This window comes from Labeo rohita, chromosome 19, assembly GCF_022985175.1.
Source record: "Labeo rohita strain BAU-BD-2019 chromosome 19, IGBB_LRoh.1.0, whole genome shotgun sequence".
In the NCBI taxonomy this organism is placed as follows: domain Eukaryota; kingdom Metazoa; phylum Chordata; class Actinopteri; order Cypriniformes; family Cyprinidae; genus Labeo; species Labeo rohita.
Genome location: NC_066887.1, coordinates 29,430,272 through 29,449,471, shown reverse-complemented (window position 1 = coordinate 29,449,471; position 19,200 = coordinate 29,430,272). Strand labels below are relative to the sequence as shown.

General features: G+C 35.6%; 1 protein-coding gene across 2 annotated transcripts; it reads left to right on the top strand.

The window, feature by feature from the left end:
* The first annotated feature begins 157 nt into the window (after positions 1–157).
* On the top strand, positions 158–11,083 carry LOC127181970 (CMP-N-acetylneuraminate-beta-galactosamide-alpha-2,3-sialyltransferase 1). 2 transcript variants are annotated; one of them, XM_051137026.1, is made up of 7 exons: positions 158–257; positions 3,309–3,618; positions 7,915–8,108; positions 8,187–8,366; positions 8,473–8,518; positions 8,635–8,754; positions 10,393–11,083. In XM_051137026.1, the coding sequence occupies exons 2-7, from the start codon at positions 3,346–3,348 to the stop codon at positions 10,558–10,560; spliced, it is 981 nt and encodes a 326-aa protein (XP_050992983.1). In that variant the 5' UTR covers positions 158–257; positions 3,309–3,345; the 3' UTR covers positions 10,561–11,083. The 2 variants fall into 2 exon arrangements, with proteins under 2 accessions (XP_050992983.1, XP_050992982.1); XM_051137025.1 differs by lacking the exon at positions 158–257 and adding an exon at positions 289–522.
* Positions 11,084–19,200: the final 8,117 nt, after the last annotated feature.

Here is a 19,200-nt window from a genome sequence, read left to right as displayed (position 1 = left end):
CTCAACTCTGGCCCGCGAGATCCATTTTCCTGCAGAGTTTAGCTCCAACTTTGATTAAAGTCACCTGCCTGTAACTTTCTAGTGATCCTAAAGACCTTGATGAACTTGTTCAGGTGTGTTTGATTAGGGTTGGAGCTAAAATCGTCAGGAAAATGGATCTCGTGGGCCAGAGTTGGGAACCCCTGTTTTAGAAAATATCCTTAAGAAATGTCCGTGGATTTGAGATTTTATTAGTTTCAATGAACTTTCCAGACTCAGTAAGTACTTACTGAAAATTCGGAAAGTGTTCTGACAAAAAAGACTTTGCACGTTAAACCATTTATATGACAGAGAGAAGTGAGTGTTGTAATGATCAGGGGGTGTTTACTTTAGAAGAGACACCACCCTCCTCAGATTCATCCCTCATCTAACGTGATCACCAATAGATTCACACATCTTTCGGGTTTCACATTCTTCAGGGCAACTGCTACTGTGCCATGCATTCTTTTTAAAAACTGGGGGAACAAATTTCCAAACAAACAGGTAGGTTTATAGCAATTATTTAACATGCATTAACTAATGTAAATATTAACTTATTTAACATTCGTTTAAAATATACTTTCAAAGGATTTATTCATGTGGTAATTTATGATGGTAATTTTTTTTTTAATAAACCCGAGTCACCATGAACTAGAATAAACAGTTGTATTGTTTTATTAACTAACAATGACAATGATTAATACTGTAACAAATGTAGGCCTATTGCTAATTTGTTAGTCCATTTTGCAGAAAAAAATAGCGGAAAATGCATCGAAGTAGTCGATACAGCACAGTCAAGAATAACTTAAAGAGATTGCCAATATTAACTAAACTGTAGGCTGGTTTTGACACTTGCTGCTGATTTGAATTGCGACGCGAAGCGATGTCCGTTTTGGACTAGTTGCCACTAAATGCGAGACACGTGAAGAAGGAAAAAACGAACAGTTGTGGGACTATATTCAAGCCAGTCATAATTGCTGTAAATGGAATTAAGTTGCTTAATTAAAGCACCTAGGGTGCTTTCACCTGTATTTTTGTACCGTACCAGAAGCGAATGAAGCGCCATTTGTTATTACTAAAAATCCGTCACTCGTCTTAAGCCCTTTACACACTGCACGATTTTCAGCTGTCCCAGACGACAGACTGGCTTCCTGAAACAATCGTGGCGATTTCTGTGATCGTGGCTCCTAATCTGTGATCCTGTGTCGTACAGTGAGAAAGGTTCAAAGACGACCGTTCTAACGGTCTTACGGCCAAAGATAGCCTACGATAATTTTCTGGCAGTGTCAGAAATTCAGCCTGGCCATCACGAGATGTGTTTGCTGCCACAACCCACGTTTACTGACCAGCCAATAAAAATACCACATGAAATCAACGTGATGTGGCACTAAAATTTAAAACTGCTTACCTCAAGCTCTTATTCCTTCTTCCTTTGCCGCAGCACACATAAAAACTACAGCTGCCAAAGTGTGATTCGTTATGCTCTTTTTGTTTACCACTAGCACATGCTAATGACGTTTCATTCTTCTATAGTAATGTGAGTTGTAGCCGGGGTCATCATCGTACAGTCTACATGCATGTCGTACCCAAGTTTATTAGATCCATGTTGATCTTATGGGATTGCTAAAATCGTGCAGTGTGTGGAGGGCTTTAGTTCATAGCTATTTCTGTTATAATCAATAAATCTCTCTAAATTGCACAATGAAAGGATGGTCACACCAAATGTTGATTTAATTTAGTCGGTAGAAGTTAATTGATAAAGAAAATGTATTTATGACATTATTTTTGACACACTCCTCATTTTACAGCATTTTTACACAAGTGCCTAAAACTTTTAACAGTACTGTAGCTTTGCAGGTAGGTTTCTTGAAGCATCCTGGAGACGTTACCACAGTTCTTCTGGATTTAGTCTCGGTTTGTTCTGTTCCTTCATGCCATTCCAGACAGACTGGATGATTATGAGCATAGATCTTCTCTCTGTGTTGAGTACTGGCTGTTGTCAGACACCTTGTGCAAACAAAAATCTCACAATTAATGGTAAAATGAATGTTTGGAAATGTAAACTGCTATTTTCTACTGACATACTATTGAAAAAGCTAGAAATAACTGACTTAAAACTATTTTAGCCTGTGAAAATACTAGTGTTCCAATTTTGGTCACCACTGCGTGTGTGTATTATTTGAAAGTTTGGGAACCCTTTGCAGAATCTGTGAAAATGTGAGTAATTTTAACCAAATAAGAGAGATCATACAAAATGCATGTTATTTTTTTATTAAGTAGTGTCCTGAGTAAGATATTTTACATAAAATATGTTTATATGTAGTCCACAAGACAAAAAAAATAAATATTGAAATAATCCCCTGCAAAAGTTTGGGAACCCTTGGTTCTAAATACTGTGTGGATGATCTACGACTGTTTTTGTTTTGTTTTGTGATGGTGGTTCATGAGTCCCTTGTTTGTTCTGAACAGTTAAACTGAGCACTGGTCTTCAGAAAAATCCTCCAGGTCCTGCAGATTCTTCGCCCCCCCAATACAATTTACCTTGATCTTCAAATTCAAAAAGTGTTCACCCCCCAGCTCTTAATGCATCGTGTTTTACCTTCTGGAGCATCAGTAAATGCTAGAACCTTTTTTTTTTTTTTTTATATAGGTGTTTGAGTCCCTCAGTTATCCTCAGTGTGAAAAGATGGACCTCAAAATCATACAGTCACTGCTGACAAGGGTTCAGATTAGTTGCATAAAACAACGTTTTTTTCTTTCATTTATTTATTTTGAATAATAAAAAAAAAAAAATTATAATATAAACTACTGTAGCACAGAGAACTGAAATTATAAGCTACATGTGGGTCATTAGGGCGCTGTGGTGTCCAAAAAGAGGAAGTTAAATTTCACACGTGCCAAACGGTTCACTCGATTGTCCTACATTTTATCATTAAGTCAGACATCGTAACGTCCAATGACAGCTCTGCATCACACACATCTTTCACGATTTCTTTACCTAATTTAAAGCTGATTCAAATAAATAAGAAAGAAATAACGTGAAAGGCTAATGTTACAGGACAAACCGCGCTCCTTGTGGATTTAATAGGCAACGGAACGCAACTCTGGGGGAACAAGCACTTTATTTCACCGCTGGCGCCACAGAACTTTAGCTCTTTAATATTCACCTTGCCTTGCCATTTGTTTTAGACCAAGCACCTTTAAGATAAAATTATTAAATGATGGTAGTAGTAGTAGGAATATTAACGTCATAACCCTAAATAACACTTTTTTTCCTTCTCTTTTTCCAGTTTTAGGATACTAAATCCTCTTCAGGCAGTTGAAAACATGGGTTCCTTCACTAAACAGAAGTCATCGTACATCAGGGCGATCTTCACTTTTGGGGTCTTCTTTCTTTTTATGTTCTTCCAAAACGCGGTGATCTATGTTTTCCTCAAACAATCCGCCGATTCCAGCCGCGGAGGTCTGTGCGCTTGTGATAAATGTGTCACAGATCTGAACGATAAAGACTGGTTCATCCTGCGGTTTAACCCCACTGTTCCATTTCTGCTGAACAGGAGAAACAGTGTGTTACGGGCAAGCGTCTACAGATGGTGGACGGTACGTGAGTTTATTCTGGATCTCTGGAAATCAGAGGTGGGATGGGGTTTGTTTGATCGTATTTAATTCAGAAGAAAAAAAGTTTAGGAACGTTTTTCTATGTAAAAACAAAAAAAACTACATTGACGAAGATAATTATATTTTTAAATATTTAAAAATGTTTCAAAAGTTAATAGTGGAACTGAAAAACGGAAAATGTATTACATTTGATTCCCTGCTGCCCTGAATATGTTGATATAATGAGTACAGTAGCGAAGTCACGGGACTGGTGATAGTATTAATTAAAAAGCGTTAAAATATGCCTATTAAAGGCTTGTTACAGTGCTTCAGATCCATAGCATAAATTTATATTAGCAATAAAAACAATAACGCGTGTTAAACGGTCTAAATAAATAACATGGCACAAGTGAACAAAATAAATTTGGTCATGAATTTTTCTAACCCCAAACTGGTTGAACACACAGTTCGGTAACCGTATTCTACAACCGAAAAATTCAGATAGTGACAACCGCATTTACAAAAATTCTGTACAACTACACTCTCAGAAAAAAGGCGCAGTTCTGTCGCTGGGGCGGTACCCTAAGGTACAAAAGTGAAAAGGTACGTCTTTGTACCTTATCTACCCCTAAACAGTACATATTAGAACCTTAAGGTACGTTTTAGTACCTTAAAGGTATATATTGGTACCTTAAAGGTACATATTAGTACTTTAAAAGTACATATTTGTATCTTTTCACTTTGTGCCTTAGGGTACCACCCCAGCGACAGAACTGTACCTTATTTCTGACAGTGTAGCTGTTAAACGCGGATCAGAATGGTCTCTTGTCTGAGCAGGGAAGGAAGTACTTCTCGACTCATCACTGTTGCCAGATCTTGCTACGAAACGAGGCTCATAATAAACTTAAATCCAAACGCTTGGAAATAAGCCTTATACCAAAATAGCGCGACCTGCATCTGCCAACTTTGATAATTCTGTAAGCTGGCTCGCTTTATGAGCAACGCTCAAACACACTGGAAAAGTGCCACTTATAATGAGTGGACATGGCAACCCATAAAGTTTCTTCTCAACTATTTTTTGGTCAAAATAACGGATATCAAACGTGCGAGACGGCAGAATTATCGCAAGTTCTGTTCTGTTACAAACACAATACGATAATTTAGAGCAGGGGTCTTCAACATTTTTCAGGGTAAGGACCCCTTAGGTGACAGAGGCATGGAGCAGGGACCCCCTATTCAAAACGTGTCAAGCAGAGCTACATATTAAGCATAGAGCCTTTAATATTATTAGAAACCATATTATGATTAAGAATTAATTATGTTGTTATATTGTATGTAAGACAGTAGATCAGAACTATGCACATTATTATTGTTGCACATGCATCACTGCCTGCATATTACATTATAGTTAAAATTGAGATTTATGAATCATAAAAAAAACATGTTGAGATAAAAATCACAATTCAATGGTTGTTTGTAGGGGTGGGGAAAAAAAATCGATTCTCCGATGCATCGCGATTCTCTCTTCATCGATTGTGAATATTTCAGAATCGATTCTGAGCTTGTTTTTTTCACATATGGTACGTGTGCGCGCTAGAGAGGTGGCTGGCTTCAGTGCACAGAATTTGGCCTGTGAGACACGTGCACTTAAAGACAAAACATCTGATATATCGAAATAAATCTGTGCATCAATGTCATAGTATACTTCACTCTTTACGCGTACGCGAGGGACAGCGTACAGTTCGCGTAACGCGAATTTTGTCATCAGAATAGTACACGCGTACTGTACGCCCAGCTTTGGTTTAAAAGAGTTAAAAATTATCAGATATCAGTCATAACTTAATGTGAAAAAAAAATAATGGATGTAGTTTTCTATAGCGCATGTGTCGACCGTCCGCGTTCACGCACATCAAATGGAGTATAGATAGAAAAAAAAAATAATTTGCTGAAACTTTAGCTTCAAGCTTACTAAACTTAACATTTTATTTTTACTGTGAGATAAAGCAGCGGCTCCTTGACAAAGAATAGCAATGTACAGTGAGACATTTAAAATTATTTGCAAGGCATTACTTTTGCAAATAATTGGAATGGAAATAAAAAAAAAAACGTTGAAACAAATATTTTTCTAGAAATCGTATTAGTCTGCATTTAGATCCTCCGGCATTTTGAGCGATAAGTGTTTGCTAAACCGGTTTCACCAATAATATTATGTCATTACAGTATCAACTGGGGTGTGCTTGCTTTCGTTTCGCCGTACTTATATTTAATATATATATTTATTTGATATCTTTTTTTACCCTTGTTTTAATTTTTGTAACAAAAATGATTTGTGATCAATCATTAATTGGCGGACCCCCTGGGGGTCGCGGATCCCCGGTTGAAGACCCTTGATTTAGAGGATTCACTCCACTGAGTGATTTAGGGTAGACTGAGTACATTTGAGACACGTGTACAGTTGAAACGCCTTAAATAATTTGCGTACACAGGAACCCCGAGTCGTAATATTGCTCCACACATTAGTGTTCTCTTTGATCGTGCTTGAGACACAGTGTATCAGCCGTACCCGGACTGGTGCCCTATTGTGTCACATGCTGTTTTGTTATACAGTGTTATGATAATAGGTTAATAGTCACATTCTCCTATTTGACGTCTGCGTTTACGTCTGGAAGACGTATTTTTTTAAAAGTGTTTGCTTATATGCAATAAATCTGTTGGACGTTTCTTATCAGATGTCAAATAGACATCTGTTAGATGTCTTTAAGATGTTCATGATTGAGAATGTATGTAAAACTGACATCTTGCAGACGTCTGTCAAATGTTTGTACAAGCAGTTGCTTTCCAGGTCAAGTGATCTTTAACAGACATTTTGCTATCTGGGTTTACACACATGCTACGCAGATTGTTAAAAAATATTTGTGATTATTTCAACTGTCTATTATTAATGGACATATTTTCTAACATGAATGTTAAAAGGATAACATAGCATTTTAAGAAATGCACAAGGTGGTAAAGTAGGTACAGTTGATACACCCTTTATAGGTCGCTATGTATACAGTAATAGTTCAATCATAGAACATAAAATGCGTATTCAGAGGCTGTGTGTGTTTGTGTACTGGTATTACCTACATAATGTGGGCCAAATGTCTCCACAAGTATAGTAATACCAGTAAATTCTAACCTTTTGGGATTTTTTTTTTTTTTTTTTTTTTTTTTGGTCCCCATGAGGAAACAAACTTATAATTCATACAGAATGATTGAAAATGTAAAAAATGCAGAAAGTTTCGAGTGATGCATAGATTTAGGGATAGGGTTTTGGAATATACAGGTATGTATATTGTTATTTTTACTGGTATGTTTACATTTGTACTGTTTACCATATCTTTTCTATTGTTAAATATTTTTCCTATTTTGTTTAACTAAATCTGAATTAAAGCAAATAAATAAATTTGAATAAAAAAAGCACAACTGTAATTGATTAAATTTGCAATAAATGGTTAGCCAGCTTTTAGAGCATTATGAATGGGTGTCTCAACTGTACCATGGTACTGTTTCAACTGTACACCATATGGGTACAGTTATGACAAAAATGCACCTTATGTTTATGAGCTAATCGTGGAAAATGTAAACTACCTATGGCTATTATCAATTTATGATATTTTAGTACATAAACAAAATAAATATTATGTGAAAAATCACTTAATTTTAGCATCTAGTTTTTGTGTAGTGATATAAAAAGCAGAAAGTGTCTCTATTTTACTTGGTCTACGCTATTTATTATTCGTATTTACAAATTCGGTTGTCACTCCTGCAAATTTACAGTGTGCAGGAGGCCATTACTTTTAATATCGTTAGACTGAGAAGTATATTATATGACTTTAAACAATTTTAAGAGAAAGTTCTTGTCAAATATTCTTCATAAAATATCTAAAAACAAATATATCTAGAAACAAAAGATTCCAGTTAAGAATGAATGCAGTGAAGCTGAAGTTGAACACACGGGGGCAGCACACATCAACAGTTGTTTATTTGTTTTGTTTTTTTCAACGTGTTATTTCTACAAAAATCGATCATATTCATGAATTTCTCCTAATCTTTTTATCATCATCATCATTATTATGATTATTATTATGTGCATTTCTGCTACAATTAATAATTAATATTATTATTTTAGATCTTTTGTGGAATACTTTATTAGCTGACTTAAGATTGCTATTTATATTATTGTTTTCATTTTATTTTAAAGTGTGTTTTTCCAGAACCCTTTGCTCAATCTGATCATGTGTTTTAACATTTGTATAGGCTCTACAAAGGGAATCCAGTAAGGTTAACTACACAGATGTGGTGGACACATTGTTTTCTCTCTTCCCCGACAAAGAGCACTACTCAGATGCCGGTCCAGATCGCTGCAGAACCTGTGCTGTGGTGGGAAACTCCGGGAACCTACTGAGATCCCATTATGGGCCTCTCATAGATCTTCATGACTTTGTCATAAGGCAAGCTGTTTTCTGTTTGAAGTCAATGACAATGTATACGACCAAAAATGATCGTTAAAAATGCATCTTCATCCTCAGGATAAATATGGGTCCAACAGAAGGTTACGAGAAGGATGTGGGGTCTAAGACGACTCACCGGATCCTCTATCCTGAGAGCGCCGTGGATGTAGACAACTCAACCCACTTGGTTCTTCTGCCCTTTAAGATCAAAGACATGCGCTGGCTCATCAGTGTCTTCACCACTAAACACATCACACAGTGAGATCATTTCATCAGTATTCACTTACAGAACTAAGAGAAACGGACATCCTTTCTATGTTTTATGGCGATCATCTTAATTCAGTGAATCTTTGTGTTTCTTCAGCACTTACACTAAAGTGAGACCTACAATAAATGCTAACAGAGACAAGGTGAGTATATATAACTTCTGATTTTCACATATTGATCTGTAGTTTTTTTCTGAACAAACATGCATGATTAAGTCAGAATGTCCTGAAATGTACTGCATAATTATTTTGTTCTTAAGGTGATGATCATCCATCCTGAATTCATTAAATACGTCTATGAGAGCTGGCTGCAGAAACATGGGAGATATCCATCCACTGGATTCATTACACTGATATTTGCCCTGCACATCTGTGATCAGGTAAAAGTTTTGTGCCTCTTATTTCAGTTTCTCCAACATTTCTCACAGAGTCAGATGTTTTACTACAAGCGTTAAGTCTAGTCTAGAGAGACCATCTGATTAGAACCAACTGCAGTTTGTTTTGGTTTTAAATGCTATTTAGAGATGGGCAATGTTTTAAATAATGCACAGAATAGTTACAGGACAGATTTCAGCCGCAGCTTCAGCATCCATTTATAGTGTTTGGGGGCAGGATGCTTCGGATTTTAGACAGTATTTGGTTGGACAGAAAATTTGATAAGAAGCTGAAGTGCAGGGTGATGTCCGCAAAACTGTTGATCCATATTGGTGGAACTGAGTGAGAGACTGTAAGTTTTAAATGCTTATATCTTCTAAATGTGAATTTTGCCATTGTTTTGGAGCACACCAGCTTATAGGTAACCTTACAGCTAACATATTCATACTAAAAGCCAAAAAACTTGAAACCATTAAAAAATTGTTACTTGAAATTAGCATTCATTTCAATAAACACTTTAGCTAGTTGGCAAAGCACCATTACTTATTTTAATTTAGTTTACCTTGATGTACTAAAATAACGTGAATAATTAATAAAAATGAGTTAAAATAACTATACAGTAGTCAACATTTGAAGTGGATCAAAACATTTAATTAAAGTTGTCCTAAAACTAAAAACAATACCCGTTCTTGTCTTAGGACAACTTTGATGAACTTTTTTTCGATCCACTTCAAATGTTGATTAATGTATAGACGTTAAAAAAACCCCTAGTAAAATCACAAAACCAAAATGGAATGAAAACTCATTTAAAATATCAACAAAAACTATAATAGTATCTTGATGATACTAAAAGAACACTAGATTGTTCTGTAGTGTATCTGATGTAGTGTTTTGCCACAAGTACTGACGTAAGTCCTACAAGTCCACTACTTTTCAAAGGTTTGGGGGTGGTAGATTTTTTTTTTTCTCATGTTTTTAGTCTCTTACGCTGACCAAGGCTGCATTTATTTGATAAATTTAAAATGTAAAATAACTGTTTTCTATTTAAATATATATTAAAATGTAATTTATTCCTGTGAGTCAAAGCTGAATTTTCAGCATCATTGCTCTACGTCGCATGATCCTTCAAAAATCATTTTAAAATGCTGATTTGCTGCTCAAGGTTAAAACAGTTGTGCTGCTTAATATTTCTGTAGAAACTTTGTCAAGATTCTTTGAATAAAAGGTTCGAAGGAACATCATTTAGCAAACAGAATTAACATTATGAATGTCTTTAATGTCACTTTTGGTCAATTTAATGCATCCTTGCTTAATAAAAATATTCATTCCTTACTGGCTCCAAACTTTTGAAAGCTGGTGCACTTGTAGCGCATATTATAAATATACAGATGCAGCCTTTGCATTATGCAGCAGACAGTTAATGAGAGAACTGTGAGTGTGTCATGCAGTAGGTGTGCCATCAGTATTTTTGCTTTGATTGAAGGTTTACTATTTGCATATACTGTGAGCTGTGTCATGACTTGTTTGCTGTCTGTCATCAGAGAGATGACTCGGACATAAATCTAATTTAATCTTTAACTGCTGATTTACTGCTGAAGTCCATTGCAAGCACTTATGTATTGATTTGTCTGTCTCTCACACAGGTTGATGTTTTTGGGTTTGGAGCTAAAGGTGATGGGAACTGGCATCATTATTTTGACAAAAGCTTGACTCAATTTAGCAGAGGCCCTCATGGTGGAGACTTTGAAAATAAGACCATGAATGAGCTTCTGTTGGTAAACAAGATTTCTATGCATAAAGGATGGCAATGAGAACATTTTTCTCAGTATTGTGTTCCTGGCGCAGGATTTCAATTAAACCTTTTGAAAAGCCTGCATTTATGTGAATATTTATGCATAATTTATTCAGCTGTATTTAATTAAGACAATTAAAACAAGGTTCTTATTTATAATGGCATATTGTCCTTGATAATGGGGAAAGTGGAACAATTAGAAATAATTAAGAATAAATTGAACAAATTACATAAGGCAAATAAAAAATACATAACACATAATACTGATTGCTGAATGTTACGTAAACAATGGTTCAAGAAACAAAGCTGTTTTATGTTTATATGTATATTCTTTAATAGGATTCTGTGATGTTATGCATTTCTGTTGCTGGTAAATTAAATACACAAAGAATTTCACATGAAGCATCAACTGCAATCTTATCACATGACGAAATATTCTCGCATGCCTTTTTAAATTGTATTTCTGTATGTATCTGAAAATATGTGAAGTCTTGGTTCTTCACACGGAGTATTAAATAAATGTGAATACTAGGAACATACTCCATGAACATATCATCTTCTTTGTCCCATACAAGAAACAATTATGGGTGTCACACATTTAGGAAAAACAGACAAAAAACAAAACAATGATAAATACACAAAGGATCTATTTGTCTATGAAGAAATAACTGCCTTGTCTTGCATTGACCTTTACATATTAAACGTGTTCTGCGTGTATAGGGGTCATGGTCTACTGCAGCTAGGCATTCTTTATATTGTTCTTCTATAGTTGTCAGGCTGCACCTAAATCTTTCTGTTTTGCTATCATGACTCTTGAACAAATGATCTGTGACGGGTGTGCTTCTGTATCATAGCGACTACCATAGTATTCACGTGTATTCTGAACTCCGTACTTCATTGCACAGCACTAAGCGAGAGATTAGAAGACGTCCGTAAACAATGAGTCAGCATGGATATGCTTAGAACATGACTAAAAAACAAAAATATTCAAGATTTTTTTTTATAAACGTGCCTTAGAAAAAAACACATTACTGGTGTCCATCTTGAGACAAAACAAAGACATTGATATTTTTAAGATCATTCAGTGCAAGTTACTTTCAGTTGAATCGATTCATACTTACATTTTAGTCTGGGAATATGCTTAAGCCTTGCCTGTGAAACCGGGGGAAAATGAATCAGACACAGCAAATGCACATTTTGTCTTACATAAAAATGCCTCGTTTACCCAAGACATTTATTGTGTCTGTGTGTGTTCCTGAATTATTGTGTTTGCCTGCATAATTGTTCAGTAGTAATCCAACTGTTATGAAACATATAAACACTGAATATTTGAGATCTGGTTGGAAACTCCTTAAGCAAACTATTTGTCAATTTGCCCTATAATACAAATAAAATATCCCTCATAAAGACTGATGAAGGCTTATATCACCTAACCGTCTGTGTTTTTTGATTATAATTGGTGGTCAGTAAAATCCAAAGTAATGCATACGAGTAATGCATTGTCAGTCAGATGTTGTGTTATACAGTGTTTGTCACATTCCCAGCATATGTTGAATGATCTTCTGTAAATGAGGTGCAAACCATACATTTTCATAAGATTATAAATATTTACCAATTAAATGCGCAAACCTCTTACCTGCTAACCACCTGTTATAAGATTTTATCCACATTGTACTTTTTTTTCTAAAACTGTGTGATGAAGTGATAAAATGTCTGTTTAAACAAAAAAACAAAGTGCGAAATATCTTGTATAAGGGACAGACTGGAATGGAAACTTTTCAGCTTGACTATCATTTGTATAACCAGTTTTACTATAAATACCATGGTTGAACAATGATTAATATAGCAAAGTCATGGTTATTTTGTGTTCATCTTAGTTGAACAATAACCCTTTTTTGTGTGTGTAGTAAAACCATGCAAACCATTAATTTGCACGGATTATCTGTGAGACGCTGACAGATCGAATTTTGCTCCTCCCGATCTGCTGTCACACAAATGGGACAGCCCCGATCATATCCAGTGTTGCCACTTCGGGTTGACGATTTCCAGCCCAAAAGCTCACCAAAACCCGCCCACTTCAACAAAAACCAGCCCAAAATTTTTACTGCCAAAATAATGTGATGGAATTTTATTGCCATGTCAGTCAAGGTTGATAAGGACCATTTTTATCTCCTTAAAAAATAAAGATGACAAAATAAAATAAAGATAAATCAGTTTCACAGGAATATGGATCAAAACAGGGCAAATGCATTAAAGGGAGTCAGAAAATATGCTTAAAATGCCCAGAAATATTTTAATAATAATGATAATAACAATTAACAACAATAATGTGCTTACCGTTGTCTTGTGCTTTATCTTCAGACAGAACTACAGCACGTATTTCATAAAGTACACATTTTAGAACATCATGCAGAACTTTGCACAGTTAAAACCGTTCAAGTCCAGCTGCTGTCAATGCCAAGTATACCAGAGTTTTCTGGACTGTTTAAAAGATGTTCTGATGCAGGACAGTTTCGTATAGTCCCCATATTCAGTTTTGATTTTTATTAAATCATTCAACTGTTCTCTTATTTCACTTACAATTATACTTAGAAATCTTCTATTCATCTCTCACTACGTGTAATCCACGTTGTGAGATTTAAGTCACTCTAAAACTTTTTATCGTGTAACTTATATTTAGGCCACTTTGCCATCGCAATCACTCAAATAAAATGAATGAATGAATATATAGCTGCACATTCAAAATCTTGCCCTTTATAGCGCCAAAACCCCGTCACTCACGAGTCATCACATCTCACCAACATAAAATATGGTAAATTGATTGACAGGTCTCTGTTAAATGATGTTGATGACTGCACTACACATTTTTTTTACTGTGATACTTTGAGCTCGAACATATTAAAATAACATGACTAAAGATAAAAGCGAAGAAAAGAGCATCTGATTGGGCGGATTTTAATTGTTTTAAAGCAGCCCAAATTTTGTCTACCCGCCCAATGCGTTATTCTCCGGTCCAAGCCGATCAAAAGAAGCCCAATTGGCGGCAACCCGCCCAATTTGGCAACACTGATCATATCAAACATGTTTCATATTCAGGATTTTAAATCTGGATGATCACGGCTATGATTACGTCAGTACTTTCACAACAGCTAATGCCCGACCGCAAAACAGCTGCTGTACGGTCCATTGGATAGTGGAGATGGAGGAAACTGCTTTTTATGTTTTTGTAGTAACACTGTCTGTATAATATGTTGAAAACATAACACAACCACATGGAGCAAGGAAAGCTCTGGAGTGAAATCGTCTCAGTTTTCCACATAGTTAGTGATAAAGCTGCTAGCATGCTAACTAACAGCTGTAAACATTAGTTGCTAAAATGACGATCTGTTGCGGCGCTCCCTCCAGCATGATAATCTTAATAATATCTTGTAGTGTGTGCATGTTTAAGATTTCAGAGAAGATAATCTGCAAGATTCTCCTTATGTGTGCGCTGCAACCTAATTTCATAATCGGTTAGGATTTTAAAAATCCTGTAGTGTGAGCCCGGCTTTACGTGATCCAAGATTAAATGCTCCACGAGGAAAAGTGTCCCGTGACAAAATCGCCATGAAAAGAGGCATCCTCAGATTGCTTCATCTGTTAATGTAAGTGTAGACTGGTAGTTAATAATTTACAGTATATGTCAACAGCACCTACAAGTTTTTTCATAATCTTGATATTTAAAAATTTTAAACTCAACCGTCGATGTCAGTTAAAAACGTGAAAACGGTCACTTAAGTTTTTTCTATCGTGCTGTAACTGGCGCCCGGCAAGGTTTTAAAGAAATATGAAACACATACATACATACATGTATATGTACTATATGTATATGTACTAAGACATTAAGACATTAAGTTAACTAGACCCTGATAAGCAGACTCAAAATTGTACTTTCGCCAACCTGGGATACTGTATACTTAATTGGAATATCTAATTCTAGATAAGAACTGCTCATGTTGTAAATGTATTTAAGTTTTAGACTGAATAACTGAATCTACTCTAGCTCATGATGTAAAAAGATCCCAGAAATTAGTAATTAGTCTAATTACTATGAACACATGTTTCTATGGAACATTGACAGCACTCTGTTTTCCCAGTTTTTCCAGAATAAAATGGAGGACAATGAACCTGCATTTCAATGTACTACAATCCTCAACTTCTGCTCAATGACACTTGTCACAACAACTGCTTGATGGTAAGTGCAACTATTGAAATTTAATTTAAAATCTTCTCCAAAGGGAGTTTCTTAACATGATGAATGATGGGATGTGCTCTGAAGTGGTATTAGAGCTATAGTGTGCATTAAGGGCAGATTAGCCATTTTTCCTACCTGGAACAGTCTTGCGCACATACTTCCTGTCACATGTACACGCTCTTATGTGGTCAAGTCCTTGAAGAAATTTGAGCTGAAACTTCACTGACATTCTGGAGACGCCTGAGACTTTATTAGCACCTGAGACTTACGTAAAGCATGTAATTTTAAATAGCTGCTGGCTATTTGTGTCAGTAGCTGAAGATACCCCTGGTGAAAAAAACAGCATATGCTGGTAGGTATGTTTTGATGCTGGGATGCTGGTTTAATGCTGGATTCCCTGACCAGCAACATGACCAGGTAAGACCAGCATAAACCAGCTAAGGACCAACTTAAACCAGCATCAAAACATACCTAACCAGCATCCCAGCATCAAAACATACCTACCAGCATATGCTGTTCTTTTCACCAGGGATTTTGGCATGATAGTTTAGAGGTTGACATTTGACCTTTAAACTCCCAGTCAGTAGACCGAAGTCTTGGTGTGAATTGGTATGAATGTGAGATGACATTAATGATCCAATAACAAAGTTTTGCAGTACTGTCATTTACTTTATAGCTGTAGACTTACATAAAACAACACCTACATGAAGACAACTTTTGATTTTTGAAGATGCCACGTGTCTGAGTAAGATATGCACAATATAATTCAAACTTCATCATGGCTTTGGAAGTTGTATGTGTTGTATATGACAAAATGCATAAAGAGTTGCTGAATCATAAAGTAAATAAAAAATAGTAAATGTAAATAACATTCAGCACATCTCACCTCCAGTATTAAATCCCTCTGCCACCTAGTGACTTAGGCAAGGCAAGGCAAGGCCAGTTTATTTACATAGCACATTTCAAAGTACTTTACATAAAAGGAAGTAAAATAATCATAAAAATAATAATCACAACATTAAAACAAGGAATTGAAAAATGTTTAAAAGTATTTAAAATAAATTTAAAACAGTTAAAAATAGGAAAAGTTTATAAATGGTGCAATCAGTTTGGACATAGCACAGTGCTCATTCAGTAAATGCACAGCTAAACAGATGAGCTTTGAGTCTAGATTTAAATGTAGCTAATGTTTTAGCACATTTGATCTCTTCTGGAGGCTGATTCCAACTGCAGGCAGCATAATAGCTCAAAACAGATTCCCCTTGTTTGGTGTGAACCCTTGGTATTTTTAACTGACTCTATCCTAACGATCTTAGGTTTATATTCAGTGAGCATATCTGCAATGTAATTAGGTCCTAGGCCATTGAGTGATTTATAAACGAGTAAAAGTACTTTAAAATCAGTTCTAAATATAACTGGAAGCCAGTGTAAAAGAGGACTGCTGTGATATGCTCAGATTTTCTGGTTCTAGTCAGAATCCTGGCAGCAGCGTTCTGGATGAGCTGCAGCTGTCTAATGGTCTTCTTGGGAAAGCCAGTGAGGAGACCATTGCAATAGCTGGTGATAAAGGCATAAACAAGTTTCTCCAAGTCTTACCTGGAAACAAAACATCTATTTCTTGCAATGTTTTTGAGATGATAGTATGCTGATTTTACTGAGTTTTTGCTTTGACATGACTACTGAAACTAAGGTCTGACTCCAGAATCACACCAAGATTCTTGACTCGATTTTTAGTTGTTTGACCCCTAGAGTCAAGGTATGCATTCACCTGGAGAAGTTCATCTTTGTTTCCAAATGCAATGACTTCAGTTTTCTCCTTGTTTAACTGAAGGAAGTTCTGGCACATCCAACTGTTAATTTAGTCATTTGCCGATAAGGTTAGGTAAATCTGGGTATCATCAGCATAGCTGTGATAGGCAGTTTGGTTCTTTCTCATTATTTGACTTAGTGGGAGTGGGAATTGGGCCTTGTGGAGCTCCGCATGTCATGGACGTCCACCTAGACTTATGCTCTCCTATACTAACATAATAACCTCCCAGAAAGCCCAACCCAGTTTTCCAGTCTCTCTAGAACAATGTTATGATCGACAGTGTAGTACCAGCACTGATATTTTGCCAGAATCAGAATTTAGGCGAATATCATTTATTATCTTAATGAGCGCTGTCTCTGTACTGTGATGCGGCCCGAAACCAGAATGAAAATTGTCTGCATTTGGCTTAAACTAGTTCCAAGTTATTTTGACTCCTCTCATATTAATTTGAAAACTCCAGTGATCTTTGTACAGACACTCTCACGAAAATCAATGAATTAAAAAATTAAAAGCGAATGTATTTTGTGCCGTGTGGCATTGTCGTGGCGGTGGTGTGACGCTGAAAAGAAACACTATAGTTCTTCACAAGAATTAGATGGCAGAGATCCAGATGCCCCAGGAAACTCTTAGGAATAAATATCTTAATGTTCACACCTCTGCATCTATGTGCAAACTGATTATTTATATCTGTGAGATGACATTAATGATCCAACAACAAAGTTTTGCAGTACTGTCATTTACTTTATAGCTGTAGACTTGCAGCTTAAAACAGCAACACTTACATGAAGACAACTTTTGATTTTTGAAGATGCCATGTGTCTGAGTAAGATATGCACAATATAATTCAAACTTCATCATGGCTTTGGAAGTTGTATGTGTTGTATATGACAAAATGCATAAAGAATTGCTGAATTATAAAGTAAATAAATGTAAATGTAAATAACATTCAGCACATCTCACCTCCAGTATTAAATCCCTCTGCCACCTAGTGACTTAGGCAAGGCAAGGCCAATTTATTTATATAGCACATCTCAAAGTGCTTTACATAAAAGGAAGTAAAATAATCATAAAAATAATAAGCACAACATTAAAACAAGGAATTGAAAAATGTTTAAAATGATTTAAAATAAATTTAAAACAGTTAAAAATAGGAAAAGTTTATAAATGGTGCAATCAGTTTGGACATAGCACAATGCTCATTCAGTAAATGCACAGCTAAACAGATGAGCTTTGAGTCTAAATTTAAATGTAGCTAATGTTTTAGCACATTTGATCTCTTCTGGAGGCTGATTCCAACTGCAGGCAGCATAATAGCTAAAAACAGAATTTCAGAATTTCGTCCAGAATTTAGGCAAATATAATTTATTATCTTAATGAGCGCTGTCTCTGTACTGTGATGCGGCCCAAAACCAGATTGAAAATTGTCTGCATTTGACTTAAACTAGCTCCAAGTTATTTTGACTCCTCTCATATTAATTTGAAAACTCCAGTGATCTTTGTACAGACACTCTCACGAAAAACAATAAATTAAAAATTTAAAAGCGAATGTATTTTGTGCCGTGTGGCATTGGCATGGCGGTTGGTGTGACGCTGAAAAGAACAATGTAGTTCTTCACAAAAATTAGATGGCAGAGATCCAGATGCCCCAGGAAACTCTTAGGAATAAATATCTTAATGTTCACACCTCTGCATCTATGTGCAAACTGATTATTTATATCTGTAACAGGAGTATTTGGTACACTCTTAAAACAATGTGTTAAAAACAACACAACAAGTGTTAAATTTGTGTTAAAACATTACACACAAATGTGTTGCTTTAATTAATACATTAATGTGATGTTTTTGGGATGAGTCTTACACAACTGTGTCTTACCGAGCAATTTTTTAAAAGTTTTAATATAACAGATAATATTCTGTTAATTTAGATACTTTAATTATGAAATCACACAAAGAACCACTGAAGCACATACACGTTCTGAGCTTGTTTTCATGTACATCAGAATGTTCTGTTACAAACAGAAATATATTTATAACAAACTTAAAACGATGTTCAAAACATGTAAATAACCAACACACACATATTTCATGCACTGACCTAATGCATTCTTATCAAAACAATTAATTCAATCAAAAACCTGAGCAAAAGACAGACAGACAGACAAAATCTCACCGATAGTTGGCATGACTGAGCTGAACTGACTTTAGGTCATGCTGGTTTACTTGAAAGCAAACACATTAACAACACATACCAGCACCAGCTCCAACAGGTAGCATTTACTGCAGGCAACGCTTCTCCCAGAAGCCATTGGATCTTTAACATAATGTAGCACAGCTCATCTTGAAGAAGTAAAAATGTAGGACACATGCAAAAGATCAATTTGAAACAAAACTCTATTTGAAATGATGTTAAATGAATGTTAAAAATTGTCATTTTTTCATGTAAACTACATCACACATAAACTATAGAAAATCATACCATCATGCTGACTGAACACTTCAATTCAACACTTCTTTCTAATGGATCCTGGGTGATACTGGCAATACACAGTTGTGGTCAAAAGTTTACATACACCTTGCAGAATCTGCAAAATGTTAATCATTTTACCTAAATAAGA